The 20753-nt window shown below is 45.6% G+C and overlaps 2 protein-coding genes across 5 annotated transcripts in view; one reads left to right on the forward strand and one right to left on the reverse strand.

Annotated features, from left to right (window-relative positions):
- LOC128570819 (neuferricin) overlaps positions 1–4310 on the reverse strand; it is a 52682-nt gene extending 48372 nt beyond the window's left edge. Inside the window, exon 1 of one of the 3 annotated variants that reach the window (XM_053570338.1) lies at positions 3836–4305. In XM_053570338.1, coding sequence (XP_053426313.1) covers positions 3836–4082 — 247 coding nt within the window. In that variant the 5' untranslated portion in view covers positions 4083–4305. Of the gene's footprint in view, positions 1–3835 lie in introns of all 3 variants that reach the window. The other 2 variants (XM_053570336.1, XM_053570335.1) reach the window with 2 other exon arrangements.
- A 244-nt stretch (positions 4311–4554) lies between these two features.
- Positions 4555–20753, forward strand: part of ZZEF1 (zinc finger ZZ-type and EF-hand domain containing 1) — a 149848-nt gene continuing 133649 nt past the window's right edge. For both annotated transcript variants that reach the window (XM_053570331.1, XM_053570332.1), the window contains exon 1: positions 4555–4945. In XM_053570331.1, coding sequence (XP_053426306.1) covers positions 4592–4945 — 354 coding nt within the window. In that variant the 5' untranslated portion in view covers positions 4555–4591. The remainder of the gene's footprint in view (positions 4946–20753) is intronic.

The raw sequence follows: 20753 nt of genomic DNA on the forward strand, positions 1-20753 counted from the left end.
AAGAGATGCTTAACATCATTAGACATTAGATAATGCCAATAATCAAACCACAATGAGATACAGCTTATCTTCCTTTTTTTTTGAGACAGTCTCACTCTGCCTCCTGGGTAGAGTGTCATGGAATCATGATAGCTCACACCAATATCGGCCTTCTAGGCTCAAGGGATCCTCTTGGCTTAGTTTTTCTTTTCTTTTTTAATTTTTTTTTTTTTTGAGACAGAGCCTCAAGCTGTCACCCTGGGTAGAGTACTGTGGCATCACAGCTCACAGCAACCTCAAACTCCTGGGCTTAAGCGATTCTCCTGCCTCCGCCAGGCAATTTTTTGGTTGCAGCCATCATTGTTGTTTGGCAGGCTGGGGCTGGATTCAAACCCCCCGGCTCAGATGTACGTGGCTGGCGCCTTAGCTGCTTGAGCCATAGGTGCTGAGCCAAGTTTTTCTATTTTTAGAAGAGACGGGTCTTACTCAGGCTGGTCTTAAAGTCCCAAGCTCAAGCAAATCCACCAGCCTCAGTCTTTGAGAGTGCTAGGATTACAGAAGGGAGCCACTGAGCCCAGCCAGGTTGAGTATCTCTTATCTGAAATACTTGGGACCAGAAGGTTTAGGGTTTTAGACTATATGCCATAAACTGTATTTACTGGTTCAGCCTCCCTGATCTGAAAACCTGAAATCCAAAATGCTCCAATAAGCATTTCCTATGAGTGTCACATTGGTGCTCAAAAAGATTCAGATTTTGAAACATTTTGGACTTCAAATTTTTGGATTAGGGGTACTCAACCTATATCACTTCCAACCCATTAGAAGGGCTATAACAGAAAAGACATTAATAAGTTTTGGTGAGGATGTGGAGAAATTGGAACTCTAATAGAACACATTACTGGTGGGAATGTACAACGGTGCAGCCACTTCAGAAAACAGTTTGGCAGGCTGGGCCTGGTGACTCGTGCTGGTAGTCCCAGCACTTTTGAGAAGCCAAGGCGGAACTGCTTGAGCCCAGATGTTTGAGGCTGCAGTGAGCTATGATCACACCACTGCACTCCACCCTAGGCCAACAGTGTGAGACCCTGTCTCTAAAAAACCAAAAACCAAACAATTCCACAGTTTCCAAAAAAGTTAAACATAACATTACCATAAGGCCCAGCAATTCCACTCTAGGCATATACCCAAGAGAACCAAAAATAGTTCACTCAAAAACTTATACATAGGCCAGATGAAGTGGTTCACGCCTGTAATCCTAGCACTTGGGAGCCCGAGGAGAGTAGACTGCCTGAGCTCACAAGTTGGAGACGAGCCTCAGCAAGGCTGAGTGAGACCCCGTATCTAAAAAAACCAGCTGGGCATTGTGGAAGGCGCCTGTAGTCCCAGCTACTTGGGAGGCTGAAGCAAGAGAATTGCTTGAGCCTTAGAGTTTGAGGTTGCTGTGAGCTATGACGCCACAGCCCTCTACTGAGGGAGACAAAGTGAGACTCTGTCTCAAAAAAAAAAAACAAAAACACAACAACACTTATAACATATGTTCATAGCAGCATTATTTATAATAGACAAAAAGTGTCTATCAACCCATAAACACAGTAGATAAGATGTGGTATTATCTATACAGTGGAGTATTATTCAGCCATAAAAAGGGATAAGATACTGATACGTGCTGACACACCATGTATGAACCTTGAAAACATTATGCCAAGTATGAAAGAAGGCAGACAATGAAAGCCCATGTGTGGGCGGCGCCTGTGGCTCAGTGGGTAGGGTGCTGGCCCCATACACCGAGGGTGGCAGGTTCGAAACAGGCCCCAGCCAAACTGCAAAAAAAAAATAGCTGGGCGTTCTGGCAAGCGCCTGCAGTCCCAGCTGCTTGGAAGGCTGAGGCAAGAGAATAGCCTACGCCCAAGAGTTGGAGGTTGCTGTGAGCTGTGACACCACAGCACTCTACTGAGGGCGATAAAGTGAGACCCTGTTCCCTAAAAAAAAAAAAAGCCCACATGTATGATTGTTTATATGAAATGCCCAGAACAGGCAAATCTATACGAATGGAAAGTACTGGTTGCCAGGGATTAGAGGGAAGAGGGAATGGCAAATGATTGCTAACAGGATATGGAGTCTCTCTTTGGGGTGACGAAAATGTTCTGCAACTAGATAGTGGTAATGTTTCCACAAGTGTCTACCGATATTAAAAGACGCCAAATGGTATACTGTTTTTTTTTTTTTTTAAAGACAGAGTTTCACTTTGTCACCCTCAGTAGAATGCAATGGCATCACAAGTCACAGCAACCTCCAACTCCTGGACTTAAGCAATTCTCTTGCCTCAGCCTCCTGAGTAGCTGGGACTACAGGCACCCGCCACAACGCCCGGCTATTTTCTTTGTTGCAGTTTGGCCAGGGCCGGGTTCAAACCCACTACCCTCCGTATAGAGGGCGGGAGCTCTACCCACTGAGCCACAGTCACTGCCCCAAACTGTATACTTTAAAAAGACAGATTTTATATTATCTGAATTACATCTCAATAATAAAATATTGACTGAATTAACCAGTAAATGAATGTACCTGCTTCCTTAATAGACTGTGTGGGTAGTGGGGAGTATGTTAAAACAGAAATCTCTTGATTCCTCATCACCTGAGACAAGTTAGCACACATGGTAGTGGTGAACAAAAGCAAAAGTAAAAATGGTTTTTTTTTTTTTTCACACTTGTGCATGGGAGTACATGTGCAGCATCTGCATCAGCACGGGCAGGACAGTGTACCAAAGTGCCCTTAACTGGCAGGTACAAAAATTCTTCCTTTCAGTCACAGCTCCATTTCTGTGTATACCTGGGTAAGCCCCTTCCCCTGCTGGACTGTTTCTGGAGCCTGGCAAGACCATCTGGAATTAACTCCTTTTGTGTGAATGCTTCTATTTCTGAAGTTATCCCTGGAGAAAGGAAATGACTTGTACTAAAGTGCCAGAGGCAGCTCCCCAACTCCTCTAAGATAATGACAAGTGGAAGAAAATATTTAGTATCAGTCCAGTCACTGGCCTCACGTTTGACCCGTTATTTTTTTATTTTCTTTTTAAATTTGAGAGGTGGTTAGTCTCTGGGGCTAGCAAGGAAACATCTCTAAAAGTACTAGGCTGGTGGTCCTAGTCCACCTCTGGTCAGTACTTAGTTGGGAGGGCTTTAAACAAATCACATCTTTCAATACCCTCCAATGTAAAACGGGGATAGCAGAATAACGTTAATTTAACAAATATTCTTTGAGGCCTAACATATGCACAGCTTTGTTCTGAGTACTGATGGAAGAGGTGACTGGACTCCTTTCCCATGCTTTATCCTTATCTTTTTTCAGAAAGGCAGACAAGTACATCTGTACTAGAAGCAAAAACGACTCAAACCAACCGTACTAATTTTTAAGGGTGGAGTGGGAAGAAATGTTTCTTTGGATTAGGGCATACTGAAGAGATGGTTGTAAATTACCAGGGAAACTGTGAGGGCGGGGACACGGTCTCATTCATTTCTGTGGCCTGAGTAACCCAGAGGAGTCCGGTATGCCGGGCTTCTGATGGTGCTTAACGGGTAAGTAACAAAATACAGCAGACATATTCCTCCAAGATAGCTTATACAGAGCTGTGGGGAACGACAAGGAGTGTACAGGTAGATTAATAGTTGGTCACAGTCCCCACCGAAGCCAGCGAGAACAGAAAGCTGGCGCGGCAGTCCCGCTCGCGTTGCTAGTCTGATGAACGTAGGTTAGGGGAGAAAACAGGTGAATCATGAACGAACAAACGAACGAATGAACGAAGCACAAGTCACTACCGGCTCACGCCAGCAGAGGAGAAGGCGAGAGCAGTCTTGCTAGTACCTGCGAAGCCGCTATATTGGGCCCCAGGCTCGTAATGCCTCCGGCCAGAGGACACATCGTAAACGCGACCGAGCAACGCCAAGTAAAGGCCCGGGTCTCCCGGGCCGCCACGGTAACGGGCCAGATCCTCAGGTACAAAAAGGCGAAAGCCAGCGTGGGGACTCCAGCTCATCAGCCATGCCGCGATAGCCGCTGCAGCCGCTACAGCCAGACCCAGCAAGAACCCACCGCCGCCAGGCCGCAGCATCGCGACGGTCCCGCCACGCTTCTGAAGTTGCCGCTTCTCTGTCCACAACTAAGATGGCGAAGACGCCGACCGTGACTCACCAGCGAGTCTATTTCTTTCTCGCTTTCTCTGTTTTTGGCGAAAAACTGACTGTCGGACTCCAACTCTTTCTCTTATTTTCCAGCATACCTTGTGAACAGCAAGAAATCCCAACAGAGCAGAGCAGCAGCGAAGACCTCTTGCCCCAAACAAAGATGGCGGAAAAGAAGGCTGCGGATGACGTAGCTGCTACGGCAGACGCGCCCTCTCGGAAATCGGAGTCCTACCCTTTGAAGCAGTTGTCGTGAATTGGGAGAGTCCATTTGACGGCGCCTTTCCGACAGCAGTCCTCGCTTGACGGCCAGGAAGCAGGAGGCGCCGCCGTCCTCTCCTCCCTGTCCCTGCCAGCCGGGTACTGTCGGAGGTTGACAGGTCGAGGCGGGGAGGCAGCGGTGGCGGCGGGAGAGCCGGGCGCCCAAAACTGAGACCCCATGGGGAACGCAACAAGTCACAGCAGTGAAGACGAAGCGGCAGCCGCCGGGGGCGAGGGCTGGGGCCCGAACCAGGACTGGGCCGCGGACTCGGGTACGACCCCCGGCCCGGGCCTCGCGGCCCCGGCACTACCACCCGCCGCGGCGCTACTGGAACCCGCCAGACTGCGAGAGGCTGCTGCTGCGTTGCGGCCCACACCACCCTGTGAGTCGCTGGTGTCGAGGCACCACGGCGCACTGTTGCGCTGGCTGGAAGAGCGGCTGGGCCGCGGCGAAGAGTCCGTCACCCTGGAGCAGTTCCGGGAGCTGCTGGAGGCTCGCGGCGCCGGCTGCTCTGGAGAGCAGTTCGAGGAGGTCAGAGCTGGCTGGCGTCTGCGGGGGCGGGTCAGGGCGGTCGCCCCCAAGGGCGTGATGAGGTGAATGCTTGCTTTGGAGAGACAAGGCAGGAACCTGTAGGGGCGGCAGGTTCTTGGGATGAGAACGCGGGATTGCTGGACCCATATGGGGCGCTTCCAGCCTGTTTGCTGGTGTTTGCTACATCTCTTTTCTAACCTTTATTACAGCGTGGGAAAGCACAGACTAGGCTGTCCTTTCTCTGAGGAGCTGCACAAGCCCACATATATCTCATTTTGCTGTAGTGCAGACATGTATGTGCGGCGGACTGACGCTGGATCAGCGTCTCTCTGGAACTTCCTCATCAGGCTCCAGAGTAGTTTCAGAGAAAAGAGGATCAAGGGAGTGGCAGTAAAACTATTCCGTTTTATTGGCCTGTGAAGATTTTTGCAGAGCACCTCCCGAACCCATAGCGGGAGCCTAATGTATGTAGTAGGACAGTAACATATATTGGAAAGACTTAAAGCCGTTCTTATGCAAAAACTAGCTTTTCCAAAATTCTCGTTTGTATTTAGATCCTTAAAGAACCGTGTATTAGACTCGCTTAAACCCTCACAGTACCTAGAACTGTTGGGCAAGTGCCAGGTTTCCTGTGAATATTTCTAATTAAACACTTCTTGCCTAACTACCAGCATCACCTCTACCAAGTGATTAACAAAGCAAATTGATTTGGCAATGAAGTATTTTCCTGGTAAGGGATCTTAGAAATTGCCTGTACTAAACACTTCATTTAGAGTAAAGAAGACTGATTCAGGGTCATCCAGTCAGACATTCAGATCACTTGATTTTTCTTTTCTTTCTTTCTTCCTTTTCTTTCCTTTCTTTCCTTTTCCCTTTCCCTTTCTTTTCTTTCTTGTCTCACTTTGTCACCCTCTGTAGAATGCTGTGGCGTCACAGCTCACAGCAACCTCCAGCTCTTGGGTGTAGCCAATTCTCTTGCCTCAGCCTCCCAAGTATCTGGCACTACAGGCGCCTACCACGACGCCCAGGTATTTTTTGTTGTTGTTGTTGTTGCAGTTTGGCTGGGGCTGGGTTCCAAACCGCCACCCTCAGTTTATGGGGTCTGGGCCCTGCTCACTGAGCCACAGGCGCCATCCGATTTTTGTTTTAGATGTTTCATTACCTCCTTCCTGGAATCCTGTTTCTTTAACTCCACAATGTTACGACAAAAAAGTGCTTGATTTCTGAAACTGAGTTTGCAATGCAGAATCTTCAGTGTCAGTGAAGGGTGAGCAAATAAAGCAGTAAACCAGCAGGTACTATTTTTTTTTTTTTTTTGAGACAGTCTCATTTTGTCACCCTTGGTAGAGTGCGTTGGCGTCATAGCTCACAGCAGCTTCAAACTCTTGGGCTGAAGCGATTCTCTTGCCTCAGCCTTCCTAGTAGCTGGGACTACAGGTGTCCACCACAGCGCCAGGCTATTTTTAGAGACCAGGTTTTGCTGTTGCTCAGGTAATCCACCTGCGTTGGCCTCCCAGAATGCTAGGATTACAGGCTTGAGCCATGGTGCCTAGCCTTTTTTTTTTTTTTTTTTTTTTTTTTTTTGGAGACAGAGTCTCATTCTGTTGTCCTGGGTAGAGTGCAGGCACATCAAGGTAGTTCACTACAACGTTAAACTCCTGGGCTCAAGGGATCCTCCTGTCTCAGCCTCCCTAGTAGCTGGGACTACAGGTGCCACCCATGACACCTCGCTAGTTTTTCTACTTTTAGTAGAGACTGATTTCACTCTTGCTGTGGTAGGTCTTGAACTCCTGAGCTCAGGGGATCCTGCTGTCTCAGCCTCCCAGAGTGCTAGGATTATAGGCATGGCCAGGACAGGAGGAAGTACTTATAATGTCCCTAAAAGATTCTTTTCACTTTACAACAAGAGGCTTTTAAAATATTTTGAGAAGTCGGGCATGGCGCCTCACACCTGTAATCCCAGGACTCTAGGAGGTTGAGGCAGACAGATTGTCTGAGCTCACGGGTTCAAGACCAGCCTGAGCAAGAGCGACACTCTGAAACTAGCCAGGCATTGTGGCAGGCTCCTGTAGTCCCAGCTCCTCAGGAGGCCGAGGCAAGAGAATTGCTTGAGCCCAAGAATTAGAGATTGCTGTGAGCTATGATGCCAGGATACTCTCCTGAGGGCAACAAAGTGAGACTGTGTCTCAAGAAGAAAAAAATAAAATATTTTAAGAATGTTTTCCCGTACATGGTAAGAATTAAAAAAATGTACTTTGTAAATTTCTTATCTGTTTCTTTAAAAAATACCACTGTGGCATTCCAGTCCTTAAAAATATTGATCTGTCCAGGCGTGGTGGATTACACCTGTAATCCCAGCACTTGGGAGGCTGAGGCAGGTGGATTGCCTGAGCTCAGAGGTTCGAAACCAGCCTGAGCCAGGGTGAGACCTCGTCTCTAAAAAAAAAAATAGCTGGACATTGTGGTGGGTGCCTGTACTCCCAGCTGCTTGGGAGGCTGAGGCAAGAGAATCACCTAAGCCCAAGAGTTGGAGGTTACTGTGAACTATGACGCCACAGTACTCTACCTAGGGTGACAAAGTGAGATGCTCTTTCAAAGAAAAAGTTTATCACATTGCTGGCAAAGGAGGAAAAGTGGGGGACTTCTCATCCCAAAGTACTAAATTTTCTGTACTTAAGTTGCAAAGTGGAAGTTTTATTTTTATTTTTATTTTTGAGACAGGGTTCCACTATGTCACCTTTGGTAGAGTGCGGTGGCATCACAGCTCACAGCAACCTCAAACTCTTGGGCTCAGGTGATTCTCTTGTCTCAGCCTCCCAAGTAGCTGGGACTGCAGGTACCCTCCACAACACTTGGCTATTTTTTGTAGTTGTTGTTGTAGTTGTCATTTGGCAGACCAGGGCCGGGTTTGAACCCGCCAGCCCCAGTGTGTGTGTCTGGCACCCTAGCTGCTGAGCTACAGGTGCTGAGCCAAAATGCAGAGGTTTTTAAGTGAGGGCCCTCAGTTCTAGGCTAGTGTCATTTAACTGCAGTTAATGATTCTAATCATCTCATCTCTGCTGAAGACAAAGCCATGACCTCCACCTAGTCTATCACCACCTCCACCTAGTCCATCTCCTGGGGTGCAAAGATAAAAGATAGACCACCACGGGAGATAGGGATATGGGTGTTCAGTTTCCAAAAAAAAGTGAGGCAAATTTTCTTTCTTTCTTTTTTTTTTTTTTGTAGACAGAATCTCACTCTGCCCAGACTAGAGTGCCATGACCTCAGCCTAGCTCACAGCAACCTCAAACTCCTAGGTTCAAGTGATCCTTCTGCCTCAGCCTCCCATATAGCTGGAGCTACAGGCTCCAGCCACAGGCCTGGCTAATTTTTCTGGGTTTTTTTGTAGAAATGGGGTCTTGCCCAGGCTGGTCTTAAACTCCTGAGCTCAAGTGATCCTCCTGCTTGGGCCTTCCAGAGTGCTAGGATTATAGGGATGAATTTACCTTTATCTGGCCAGAGTGGAAGTTTTAAAGAGAGAGAAAACAATCTTTGCCGGTTTTTCAGGTTATCTCTGTTACATATTCCCCACTGTCAATTTTACACTTTCATATCTATGGAAGGGGGGGTGGTTTAGACTTGTGTTACTTTCTTTGAGTCAGGGCAATGTTTTAGATGGAAGGTTTATACTTATATATCATTATAAAATGGTAGTTTTCTTTTTTTTTTCTTTTTTGAGACAATTTCACTTTTTTGCCCTTGGTAGAGTGCTGTGGTGTCACAGATCACAGAAACCTCCAGCTTTTGGGCTTTGGCAATTCTCTTGCCTCAACCTCCCAAGTAGCTGTAACTATAGGCACCTGCCACATGCCCAGCTATTTTTTTGTTGCAGTTTGGCTGGGGCCAGGTTCAGAACCCGCCACCCTCAGTATATGGAGCCGGTGCCCTACTCACTGAGCCACAGGCGCCGCCCAAAATGGTAATGTTTTTATAACAACAGATAACCAGGCAAAAGATCATAAGCAAGGACTAACAGGATGACAAGAAGAAATGGATTGTTGCCTTGTCTACAATATCTAATAGAGGACTAGGTTAGAAAAAATACGTGGGACCTCTGGGTGGCGCCTGTGGCTCAAAGGAGTAGGGCACCAGCCCCATATGCCGGAGGTGGCAGGTTCAAACCCAGCCCTAGCCAAAAAACTGCAAACAAACAAACAAAATACGTGGGACCTCTGAGGGCAGAGCTGTTGGTTGCACCTTGTAGATGATTCAAGAGAAAGTCTCTACTTTGTTGTTGTTTGTTCGTTTTGAGACAGAGTCTCACTGTGTTACCCACGGTAAAGTGCCCTGGTGTCATAGCTCACAACAACCTCAAGTGATTCTCTTGCCTCAGCCACCCTAGAAGCTGGGACTACAGGCGTCTGCCACAACACCCAGCTATTTTTAGAGGTGGGGTCTTGCTATAGCTCAGGTTGGCCTTGAACTTGTGAGCTCAGGTGTTCTACCTCCTTTGGCCTCCCAGAGTGCTGGGATTACAGTTGCAAGCCACTGTGCCTGGCCAAAGTCTCCACTTTTTAAAATTCCAAGAGTACATGTGATACTTTCATTCTAGTACCTACAAGTATTATGAGAATATGAAGCAGTATTAGAGCTGTGTAGATTTTTTCAGGGAGTTGGCACATTTCAGATTTGTTCAAAGGCAATTGGAGAGAAATGGTATTTACACTGTAAGAGTGTCTGACAGGAATTGAACTTTAGGTGGAGTTTATAGGAATCCCTTAAGGTGTGGTCCAGAAATCACTCATGGGCTGTGGCATTATTCGTGTTCATTCAGCAAATATTCATTGGATATATACTGAGTGCCAGTCACTTGGATGACAGTAGACAAAGCAGATACTTGCTCATAAGGAGTATGTAGTGTATGGCGGCGCCTGTGACTCAAGGAGTAGGGCGCCGGTCCCATATGCCAGAGGTGGCGGGTTCAAACCCAGCCCCGGCCAAAAACCAAAAAAAAAAAAAAAAAAAAAGGAGTATGTAGTGTGGTAAAAGACAGATATTAACCCAGTGGTTACAGGTTTGGTGAGTGTAACCCAAGGGAAAGTATAAAGAATAAATAGTGTGTTTAACATTCAGGGACTCAAGCAAGACCTATCTGAGAAAGTAACATTTCAGCTCAGATTTGAAGGATAAAGCAGACAAGGAACAGGATATGGTAACAGTGTTTCAGAAAGAAGAAATTGTATCCACAAAAGTCCAAAGTCCTAAAAATGGGTAATCTGAAAGTATAGTGTTTTGGTTTAGGCAACACTGCTTCAAGGGACAGACAAACCAACCTATCAGTGGTTTAAACAAACAAAAAAATCTGCTTTCTTATGAAAGAGGCTAGGTAGGCAGCCCAGGATTGATACGGCTATTTTCCAATCATCAGGGACCTTGCTTCCATTTTGTGTCATCATCCTTCACAGACGCCTCCTACTTGTTGAACAAATTGATTCCTCTTACTGTCACTTGCCACATTCCAACAAGCAGGAAGGTGAACAGGAAAGGAGAGGGCATGTTCCTTCCATAAGGGCATAGCTTCTGTCCCACTGGTCCAAATTTAGTCACTTGGCCACACTTAGCTACAAGACAGGCTGGGAAAGATCCCTGTTTCATGGCCATATATTCATTTAAAAATCAGGATTAAATTACAGAAGAAGAGTGTAAATATTGGGTTGAATTTAGCAGTCTTTGACCCACATGGCTAGATCAGAGAATGATGTGAGGCTCAGTCAAGATTTAAAACCTGATTATGATAATCTCACAGTGGTTGCCCTGTTTGTAAGTAAGGGATAATTGTATTAGGGTTATCCAAAGAAAGTATTAGCCATGGATTTGATTGTTTTATTTTTTATTTATTTAATTTAATTTAATTTAATTTATTTATTTATTTTTTTTGTATAGACAGAGTCTCACTTTATGGCCCTTGGTAGAGTGCCGTGGCATTACACAGCTCACAGCAACCTCCAGCTCCTGGGCTTAAGCGATTCTCTTGCCTCAGCCTCCCGAGTAGCTGGGACTACAGGCGCCCGCCACAGCACCCAGCTATTTTTTTGTTGCAGTTTGGCCGGGGCTGGGTTTGAACCCGCCACCCTCAGCATATGGGGCCGGCGCCCTACTCACTGAGCCACAGGCGCCGCCCTAAATATTTTATTTTTTTGAGACAGTGTCTCACTATGTTGCCCTCGGCAGAGTGCTATGGCATCACAGCTCACAGCAACCTCAAACTCTTGGGCTCAAGCGATTCTCTTGCCTCAGCCTCACAAGTAGCTGGGACTGCAGGCGCCCGCCATAATGCCCAGCTATTTTTTGTTGCAGTTGTCATTGTTGGTTAACTGATCCAGGCTGAGTTCGAACCTGCCACCTTTGGCATGTGTGGCTGGCACCATAACCACTATGCTATGGGTGCTAAGCCTGTTTTATTTTTTATTTATTTAATTTATTATTATTGTTTCTCTCTTTTTTTTTTTTTTGCGGTTTTTGGCTGGAGCTGGGTTTGAACCTGCCACTTCCAGCATATGGGGCTGGCGCCCTACCCTTTTGAGCCACAGGCGCCACCCTGTTTCTTTATTTTTTTTAGAGATAGGGTCTCACTATCGTTCAGGCTGTTCTCGAATTCATGAGCCCACGCAATCCACCTGCCTTGGCTTCCCAGAGTGCTAGGATTATAGGCATGAGCAACTTGGTCTGGCCCATGGATTTGATTCTGTGCTTTAAAAATAAGTCTGTCCTTAGACTTGAATAACTATTTTTTTGTTTTGAGACGCAGTCTTACTTCGTTGCCCTTGGTAGAGAGCTGTGGCCACCATAGCTCACAGCAACTTCAAACTCTTGGGCTGAAGCGATTCTCTTGCCTCAGCCTCCCAAGTAGCTGGGATTACAGGTGCCCACCACAACCCCCGGTTATTTTTAGAGACAAGGTCTCACTCTGCCTCAAGCTGGTCTCAAACCTGTGAGCCCAGGCAATCCACCTGCGTTGGCCTCCCAGAGTGCTAGGATTACAGGCATGAGCTACCACATGCGGCCTTTGAATAAGTATTGATATATACTTCCTGTGTATACTTACATGGTTAATTTTACATCTGAGCTTCTGAAAATGTATTGTGATATTTTCATGCAAGTTGAAGGTTTTTTGTGAAATGTCTGTGTAGTAGCAACTAAAGTGATAAGTTATTTCCCTTCATTTTTATAAGAGTGAGCATGATCAGGTGGTGCCTGCAGCTCAGTGGGTAGGGTGCAGCCCCATATACCAAGGGTGGCGCTTCAAACCCCGCCCCGGCCAAACTGCAACAAAAAAATAGCCCGGCGTTGTGCCAGTTGCCTGTAATCCCAGCTACTTGGGAGGGTGAGGCAAGAGAATCACCTAAGCCCAGGAGTTGGAGGTTGCTGTGAGCTGTGTGATGCCACAGCACTCAACCGAGTGCGATAAAGTGAGACTCTGTCTCTACAAAAAAAAAAGAGGGAGCATGATCAAGCTTGTTACGTGTTTGTTCTTTAGCCTCCTGATGTGCATTGCCCTCCATATTCACCCAGCTTTCTTGTTTTTGCAATCCTGTGACCTTACCTACTTGAAGAGGTGTCATAAAGAAGTTCTTGGAGTTGGACCATGGACCAAAGTCTGAAACATTATCATTTTATAGCATAACACACCTTTTCTCATGGTAGGTGTGGTCCATGGAGCAGGATTCTAGTTTGCTGACTGGGAGCAATATTTAATTGACTCTTATGTGGGAGAGAAATAGAGTTAAAATTAAGTTTTTATTTGATATCAGAAATTAGATATTTATGCTTAAATATGGTACGCTTCTAGAATAATACTGTAGACTCTAGGGCAGAAAAAAGTGCTGAGCCCAGGATAATAGCAGATGACTTTAAGGTAAAATATAACATGAACAGGTCTTATTTTATTCATTTGCCATTTTAGCTTTGATACCTACTTCATGAAATTCATGGGATTGTAAGCTCTGAGGGAAGGACCATTTTGATTCTTTTTTTTTTTTCTTTCATTTTGATTCTTTATTCCTTGTCTTAGCATGGTCCGGGGTCACTGCCACTGTTCACTGTTTCCCCCATAGTGCCCTCAGTGTGATTTAGCAGATTCAATAAAGTACAGTCCTCATGCTTCAACCTTGTATTTCATATTCAGTATGTAAGCTTTTAATATTAAGCTGTTTCTTGACATTAGTGGAAATAGTTCTATATAGTTTTAGTAAGAACTTTAAAAGGTTCTTAGTCCCTATTGGTCGTATCTAAAATTTGGCGAAAAACCCAGATGTTCACCTTGGTATTATTATGTCAGAAGTTATTAATCAACTAATTTATAATGGCTTTAAGCCCAAGAACATCTATGTGCAAATAGATGTCATTTTTTGTTCTTTTAAGACACAGAATGTGAGAGGTGTGACACACGCACTGCGTGCACACACACCATAAAATCACAGCAGACTATAAGCATTACTTACCCTCAGCTTACTGCTGTCAACCCCCCTCTGCTTTGAGGGATCAGTTACGTCTTCCTTTGAATGTGTTGGAGCCCACAGACCAGCCTCTGTCACACTCTTACTCCATCTACCTCTGCCCCCTGCACAGTCCCTGTGCGAGCCTTGACCTGTGTGTGGACCTTGCTTCTCTCAGGTCTTTAAGATTCCCCACTGTGGCATCTTTCCCGTGGGGTGATTCAGATGGCTTCTCCATCAGGATGTTTTTAGCTTACACCTGAGGCCCCTTTACCTGTTCTGTACCAGTCATTTGGCACTCAGAGCAGACTGTACAGCCTTGTTCTGTGGGTAGCCTATGAGGCCCACCAGCTATCTGCCTGTACCATTACCTCATACAGGATGCCTTTGGTGAGTGATGGCACTTGAGAGTGATGAGGCAGTGCAAAAGAGAAAGATCCTGGGGCTTGGCGCCCGTAGCACAGTGGTTATAGCACCAGCCACATACACTGAAGTTGGTGGGTTCAAACCTGGCCTGGTCCATCTAAACAACAATGACAACTGCAACAACAACAAAATAGCCAGGCGTTGTGTTAGGCTCCTGTAGTCCCAGCTACTTGGGAGACTGAGGCAAGAGAATCACTTGAGCCCAAGAGTTTGAGGTTGCTGTGAGCTGTGATGCTACGGCACTCTACATCTCAAAAAAAAAAAAAAAAGATCCTGGGAGAATTGGTGATTATTTTGGCCTGTGTGCTTTGTTATGGCGAGAGATGATAGTATTTGCTTGTTTGGAGAAAGTCATGATCCAGGAAAACCAGGGAGGAAAAACCACAGCTCTATTTAGCCTTTCTGTGATTTCTGAAATCCCACTTTGTCATAAGACTGCCTTGCTTTAGAAGAAACTTTCACTGGCTCCCCATTTCCTTCAGAGTCATATCCAAATACTAGACTAACTTTTAGGTCCTTATACCTTTCTACCATTGCTAGGTCATTTTACCATTCCCCATATGAATGGGAATTTTGTCCTTTTCTCCACCACCGCCCCCACCTTAGCCCTTTACTCTGTCCTAAGCCCTCTCCCCTTTCTAGGACCACAGAGAAGCAGTTGATAGTAGCATGGAGTTTGAGAAAGGTTCCACCCAACCAAGGCTTGAGAGGCTGGGAGAATTTGCCTGGCAGAGGAAGAAAGGAATATTCCAATTGAAAAGCACAGCATGTGCAATTATATTGAGGTGAGAAGATAGCATGGCAAATTTTGGTAATATTTCTTTGACACCTGATCTAGAGTCTGAGCTAGCTGAGACCTTGGTAATTATTGCATGAAACCTGTCTCCTTCCCTTTCCCCATAAAAGTATACCTTCTGTAGCATCTTGGACAGCTGTGTAGTTAGCCTGTTAATGAGTTTGCTACTTTATGAGTCTGCCGATTCCACTGTTCTTTAGATTAAGCTTGAGAATTTGACCTGGACCCAACCTATTTGTTGGCAAAAATTCTAGATCCACCCATTCTCAAGCCAGTTGGCCTTTACATGAGTGCCTTTTGGTTGCCTCACCTATTAATAGTATAATAATAGTATCTACCTTATATAATTGGTGCAAGGATTAATGAGTTAGTTCAGCACCTAGCACAGCGGCTGGCACTCAACTAAGTGCTCAATAAATGTTGTAATTAGCCGGGCATAGTGGCTCATGCCTATAATCCCAGCACTCTGGGGAGCGGATAGCTTGAGCTCACGAATTCAAAACCAACCTGAGCAAAAGTGAGACCCCGTCTCTACTAAAAATAGAAAAAAAAAAAAACTGAGGCAGGAGAATTGCTTGACCCCAGGAGTTGGAGGTGGCTGTGAGCTATGATGCCATCACACTCTATCCGAGTGATAGCTTGAGACTCTGTCTCAAAAATATAAAATAAATGTTGTAATTGGTGGTGGTATTTTTCCCTATTGTTGTAGGTTAGCTGCAGGACTGTTTACTCCAGTCTCTGTGGGACAGCCCTTCAAATGGTTTATTTAGACAAGGAATGTGAGACAGTCTTACAGATAAATAAACTGAGGCCTGAAATGGCTAGGACCCATCTGGTCAACCAGTGGCAGAAATGAGATCAAGATCCAAATTGTTAGGCGGTGCCTGTGGCTCAGTGGGTAGGGCGCCGGCCCCATATACCGAGAGTGGCGGTTTCAAACCGGCCCCGGCCAAACTGCAACAGGGAAACGGCCGTATGTTGTGGCGGGTGCCTGTAGTGTAGTCTCAGCTGTGCCGGAGGCTGAGGCAGGAGAATCACCTGAGCCCAGGAGTTGGAGGTTGCTGTGAGCTGTGTGATGCCACGCACTCTACCAAGGGCGATAAAATGAGACAATGTCTCTACAAAATAAAATAACATAAAAAAAAATAAAAAAATAAGATTCAGATTGTTTTATTTCCATTATTTTTATTTACTCTGGTGTAATATGTTTTTCTCAAGTTGAACTAGCACATAGCCTTCTTATTTATTTATTTATTTTGAGATGGGGTCTCAAGCTGTTGCCCTGGGTAGAGTGCTGTGTCATCATAGCTCACAGCAACCTCCAACTTGGGCTCAAGTGATCCTCTTGCCTCGGTTTTTCTATTTTTAATAGAGATGGGGGTCTTGATTTTAGTCAGGCTGGTCTCAAACTAGTGAGCTCAAGAAGTCCACCCACCTGGGCCTCCCAAGTGCTCTGATTACAGGCATGAGCCACTGCACCCAGCCCAGCCTTATTATTTAAACCAGTGTGCTGCATTCTGCTGATTTAAGTTCTGGTCTGCAGTGGTTTTTTATACCCATTTTCATATATGCACTATGGTCTTGATCCTAGTGGTGGTTAAGGAGGTTAAACAGAAATGGATGAAGGTCCAAGTCCCATCTTGTACTGCCCTCGGGCCAAGGAAAATGAGCCTGTGGTCAGCCAGCCTTCTTTTCTGTCTCATGTCTGCAAAGTAGGTCAATACAGCTTTCTAACTAGTTTGTAATAGCATTTCTTTGCAGTTTTCTAGACATGGTCTTGTTCATGATCCTTTGGATCTGTGCAATAAGCTATGGGGAAGAAAGGTTGAGCTGTAATGAAGATGTGAGACTTGGGGAGGCCAAGAATCTTGTCTAGGTCTCACAAAGAGTAAGTGGTAGATCTGGCATCATACTGTAAACCAGGTTTCCTCTCTAAGACTGACTGTTAAACTTTTTCTCTCCCACTTGATGTCTAACACGGGGTTGGCCTCAATAGTTAGTGCGTGGATGGTGGGGCTCATAGTGGGAAGGTGCTATAGGAAGAGTCCTGAACCAGGGGAGGAAGAGGAAGAATATGGCAATGAGGTTGCCATCTGCACACAGATGGGTATCAGCTTCATGGAAAGGGGCCTTACCTCGTTTATAGAGAGGCAAAGGTAGACCTAATCTATTTTATACTATTAGTCAATATCTAGATATTGAGTTTTGGGCCCCACATTCCAAGGCAACTGACCCTTCAGTGGGTTGCCTTTTTAACAAATGAAACAGAATAGAAAATATCAGCATACGCTCTATCTTATGACAGAAGTATTGCATTGTTTCATGAAACTTTTGTATGTATGCTAAGTTATGACGCAAAATGATATTTCTTTCTTTTTTTTTTTTTTTCCTGAGACAGAGTCTCACTTTGTTGCCTGAGCTAGAGTGCCATGGCCTCAGCCTAACTCATAGCAACCTCAAATTCCTGGGCCCAAGCAATGCTTCTTGCCTCAGCCTTCTGAGTAGCTGGGCCTACAGGTGCATGCTACCACACCTGGCTAATTTTTTTATTTGTGGTAACTTTTGCTCAGGCTAGTCTTGAACAGTACTAGGATTACAGGTGTGAGCTTCTTTTAACTTGGGCCTGCGAAATGTATTTCTTAGAGTGGATCAGTTGATGAAATATGAGAAGCACTGTTTTGAAGTGTATTGGCTAACTCAGGCGTCCTCAAACTGCGGCCCGCGGGCCACATGAAGCGGTGTGAATTGTATTTGTTCCTGTTTTGTTTTTTACTTCAAAATAAGATATGTGCAGTGTGCATAGGAATTTGTTCATAGTTTTTTTTTTTTTTAAATTATAGTCCGGCCCTCCAACGGTCTGAGGGACAGTGAATTGGCCCCCTGTTTAATGAGGATGCCTGGGCTAACTGGAGGGATTCCCAAGAGGACAACCAGGATGGGAATGAGACTAAGACCATACCAAATTCAGAACTGGTTGAAGGAACGGAGGAGGGTTTAAGGGAAACTCAAGGGACCTGATCACTCTGTCAGTGATTTGCAGACTGTCCTAGGACAGAAGGAGCAGATGTGCTCCGAGTAGCTCCTGGAGTGGTAACTTCAGGGAGGCAGATTTCCATTATAGTGAAAAGAGTTACTGCTCTCAGAACTGTTCCGAGGAGATGATCACGGATGTGTGCAACAGACAGTGTCTGAACATTCACAGAAGCACTGGAGTGGAGTTCAGGTGCTACAGACACATAAATTGTGTGAGTTTTATAGGTGCATTCCAATATGAGAGCTCATATAGATCTGGGATGGTCAGTCCTCTCTACCATTAATAGTCTCCAGTGACCTCATGGTGCCCTTACTGTAACGTCTGAGCTCCTCAGCCTGGCTCTCTCTATTCTGACCTCTGTCCATCTCTTCATCTCGGGCCCCTGCTTCCTTTCAAGCTGTATCTGGTGGGTCATAGGTCTTACACTCCGTCCCTTCTACCTAGGATGGCCTCCCCCTCTCCCTATGGTTTCATACTTCTCCTTACTCATTAAAGCTCAGTTCAAGGGTTATTTCTCTGGACCATTTGTCCCTCTGCCTCCTGAGCTTCTGGTCTCTGGAGTGTCTCTTGGTTCATGGCATAGTGGTTGATAGTGTGGAGTATAGAATCACATAGACCTGGATTCATGTCCAAGCTCCACCACTTAACCAATACTATCCACACGGCTTCAGACAAAATACTTAACCTCTCCTCACTAAATAAAAAGGCAATAGCTACCTTTAGGGTTGTTGTGGAAAATACAAGTCGATCTGTGTGAAATGCTTAGACCTCTGCCTGGTGTTCAGTAAATATTAGCTATTATAATTTAAGCTGTTGCTTTTATTTATTTATTTTTTTTTGAGACAGAGCCTCAAGCTGTTGCCCTGGGTAGAGTGCTGTGGCATCACAGATCACAGCAACCTCCAACTCCTGGGCTCAAGTGATTCTCCTGCCTCTGCCTCCCAAATAGCTGGGATTACAGGTGCCTGCCACAACACCCGGCTATTTTTTGGTTGCAGCCATCATTGTTTGGCAGGCCCGAGCTGGATTCAGACCTGCCAGCTCAGGTGTATGTGGCTGGCACCATAGCCGCTTGAGCCATAGGCACCGAGCCTGTTTGTTTATTTTTTTGAGACGGTCTCACTCTGTTGCTTGGGCCAGAGTGCAGTGGTGTTATCATAACCCACTGTAACCTCAAGCTCCCACATTCTAGTGATTCTCTTGCCATAGTCTCCAAAGCATCTGGGACTATAGGCGCTTACCACCAGACTTGGCCAACTTTACTTTTTTGTAGAGATGGGATCTCGTTCTTGCTCAGGCTGGGTTTGAATTCTTGGCCTCAAGCAGTCCTCCCACTTTGACCTTCCCAAAATGCTTGCCCAGCCTATTGCTTCTGTTATTATATGTAGCACACCTATTTCATTGCTGCTGTTGGTTTGCAGGTCTGTTTTCTAGGCTGTGAGATTTTTGGAGGGCAAGATGAATATATGCCTTGTTCATCTTTATATCTACAGAGCTGAGCACAGGGTCAGGTATTTTCATAGTAGCCATTTGCCAGTTAGTGTTGAACAAATGTGATGTCTTGTGGAACAATCTAGATGGTAGGTATTAGAGTGTTAAGCCTGGACGTTTCTTTAAGGACAGATTTAGAGTGTTAGGAAATTATATATTTATTTGGTAAAGCTGTCAGGAAAGCTGTTAGGATTTTTTTTTTCTTAGCCAAAATGTGTGTTTGTCTTTTTGTTAGAAAATTCCTTTTATCGTGTTCATTAACTATTAACAGATAAACAGAATCTGTTAAAAATAGCACAAATGTCACTTTTTTTGTTGTTGTTACAGTTTTTGGCCAGGGCCAGGTTTGAACCCATCACCTCTGGTATATGGGGCTGGCGCCCTACTTCTTTGAGCTACAGGCGCCGCCCAGATGTCACTATTTTTGTAGCCTGGTTAGACTTTTGTTGTTTTTTTTTTCGTAGAGACAGAGTCTCACTGTACCGCCCTCAGATAGAGTGCCGTGGCGTCACACGGCTCACAGTAACCTCTAACTCTTGGGCTTACGCGATTCTCTTGCCTCAGCCTCCCGAGCAGCTGGAACTACAGGCGCCTGCCACAACGCCCGGCTATTTTTTTGTTGCAGTTTGGCCGGGGCTGGGTTTGAACCCGCCACCCTTGGCATATGGGGTCGGTGCCCTACTCACTGAGCCACAGGCGCTGCCCTGGTTAGACTTTTGTTAACAATACATGGCAGGCCAGGTGAGGTGGTTTATGCCATAATCCTAGCACTCTGGGGGGCTGAGGCTGGTGGATTGCCTGAGCTCACAGATTTGAGAAAAGCCTGAGCCAGAGCCAGAACCCATCTCTAAAAATAAACATGTATTGTGGTAGGTGCCTGTAGTCCCAGCTACTTAGGAGACTGAGACAAGGGGATCACTTGAGCCCAGGAGTTTGAGGTTGCTATTAGCTGTGACGCCACAACATTCTACCAAGGGCGACAAAGTGAGACACTATCTCAAAAAAAATAAAGAAAGAAAAGAAACAATACATGGCAATATTTGTGTGGCGAGTTGCAAACCATACAGCATTTGCAGGTGCATGTAGGATGTCAAGTGTGGAAGCTTTGGTGGAAGTAGGACTTGAGTTTTGCCTTGAGATTTAGAGAGAGTGAGTTTCTTTTTTTTGTGGTTTTTTGGCTGGGGCTGGGTTTGAATCCGCTACCTCCGGCATGTGGGACTGGCACCCTACTCCTTGAGCCACAGGCACCACCTGAGAGTGAGTTTCTTGAGTTAACCTGGGTGGAATATGTTGAGAGCAAGTTTTATAGATGCAGGAAAATGATGGAATGAGGGGAAGTTTTGAGCACCAGGTCTTTAGACTACAAAGAACCCCAAGTGTTATCTAGTCAAAAGAAAGGGGATTGCAGTTCTGGTGGAGAACATGAACTCTGGATTCAAATACTGTGTGACCTAGGCAAGTTACCTGACCTTTCTGTACAACAATAAAATGGGAAAGTTAACAGTAAGTACTGTTATGAGGAATAACTGATATTATACAAATAAATGTTTGCATTGTGCCTTGAATTTAGTGAGTGCGCAAATA

This window comes from Nycticebus coucang, chromosome 18 (genome assembly GCF_027406575.1).
Source record: "Nycticebus coucang isolate mNycCou1 chromosome 18, mNycCou1.pri, whole genome shotgun sequence".
Classification (NCBI taxonomy): domain Eukaryota; kingdom Metazoa; phylum Chordata; class Mammalia; order Primates; family Lorisidae; genus Nycticebus; species Nycticebus coucang.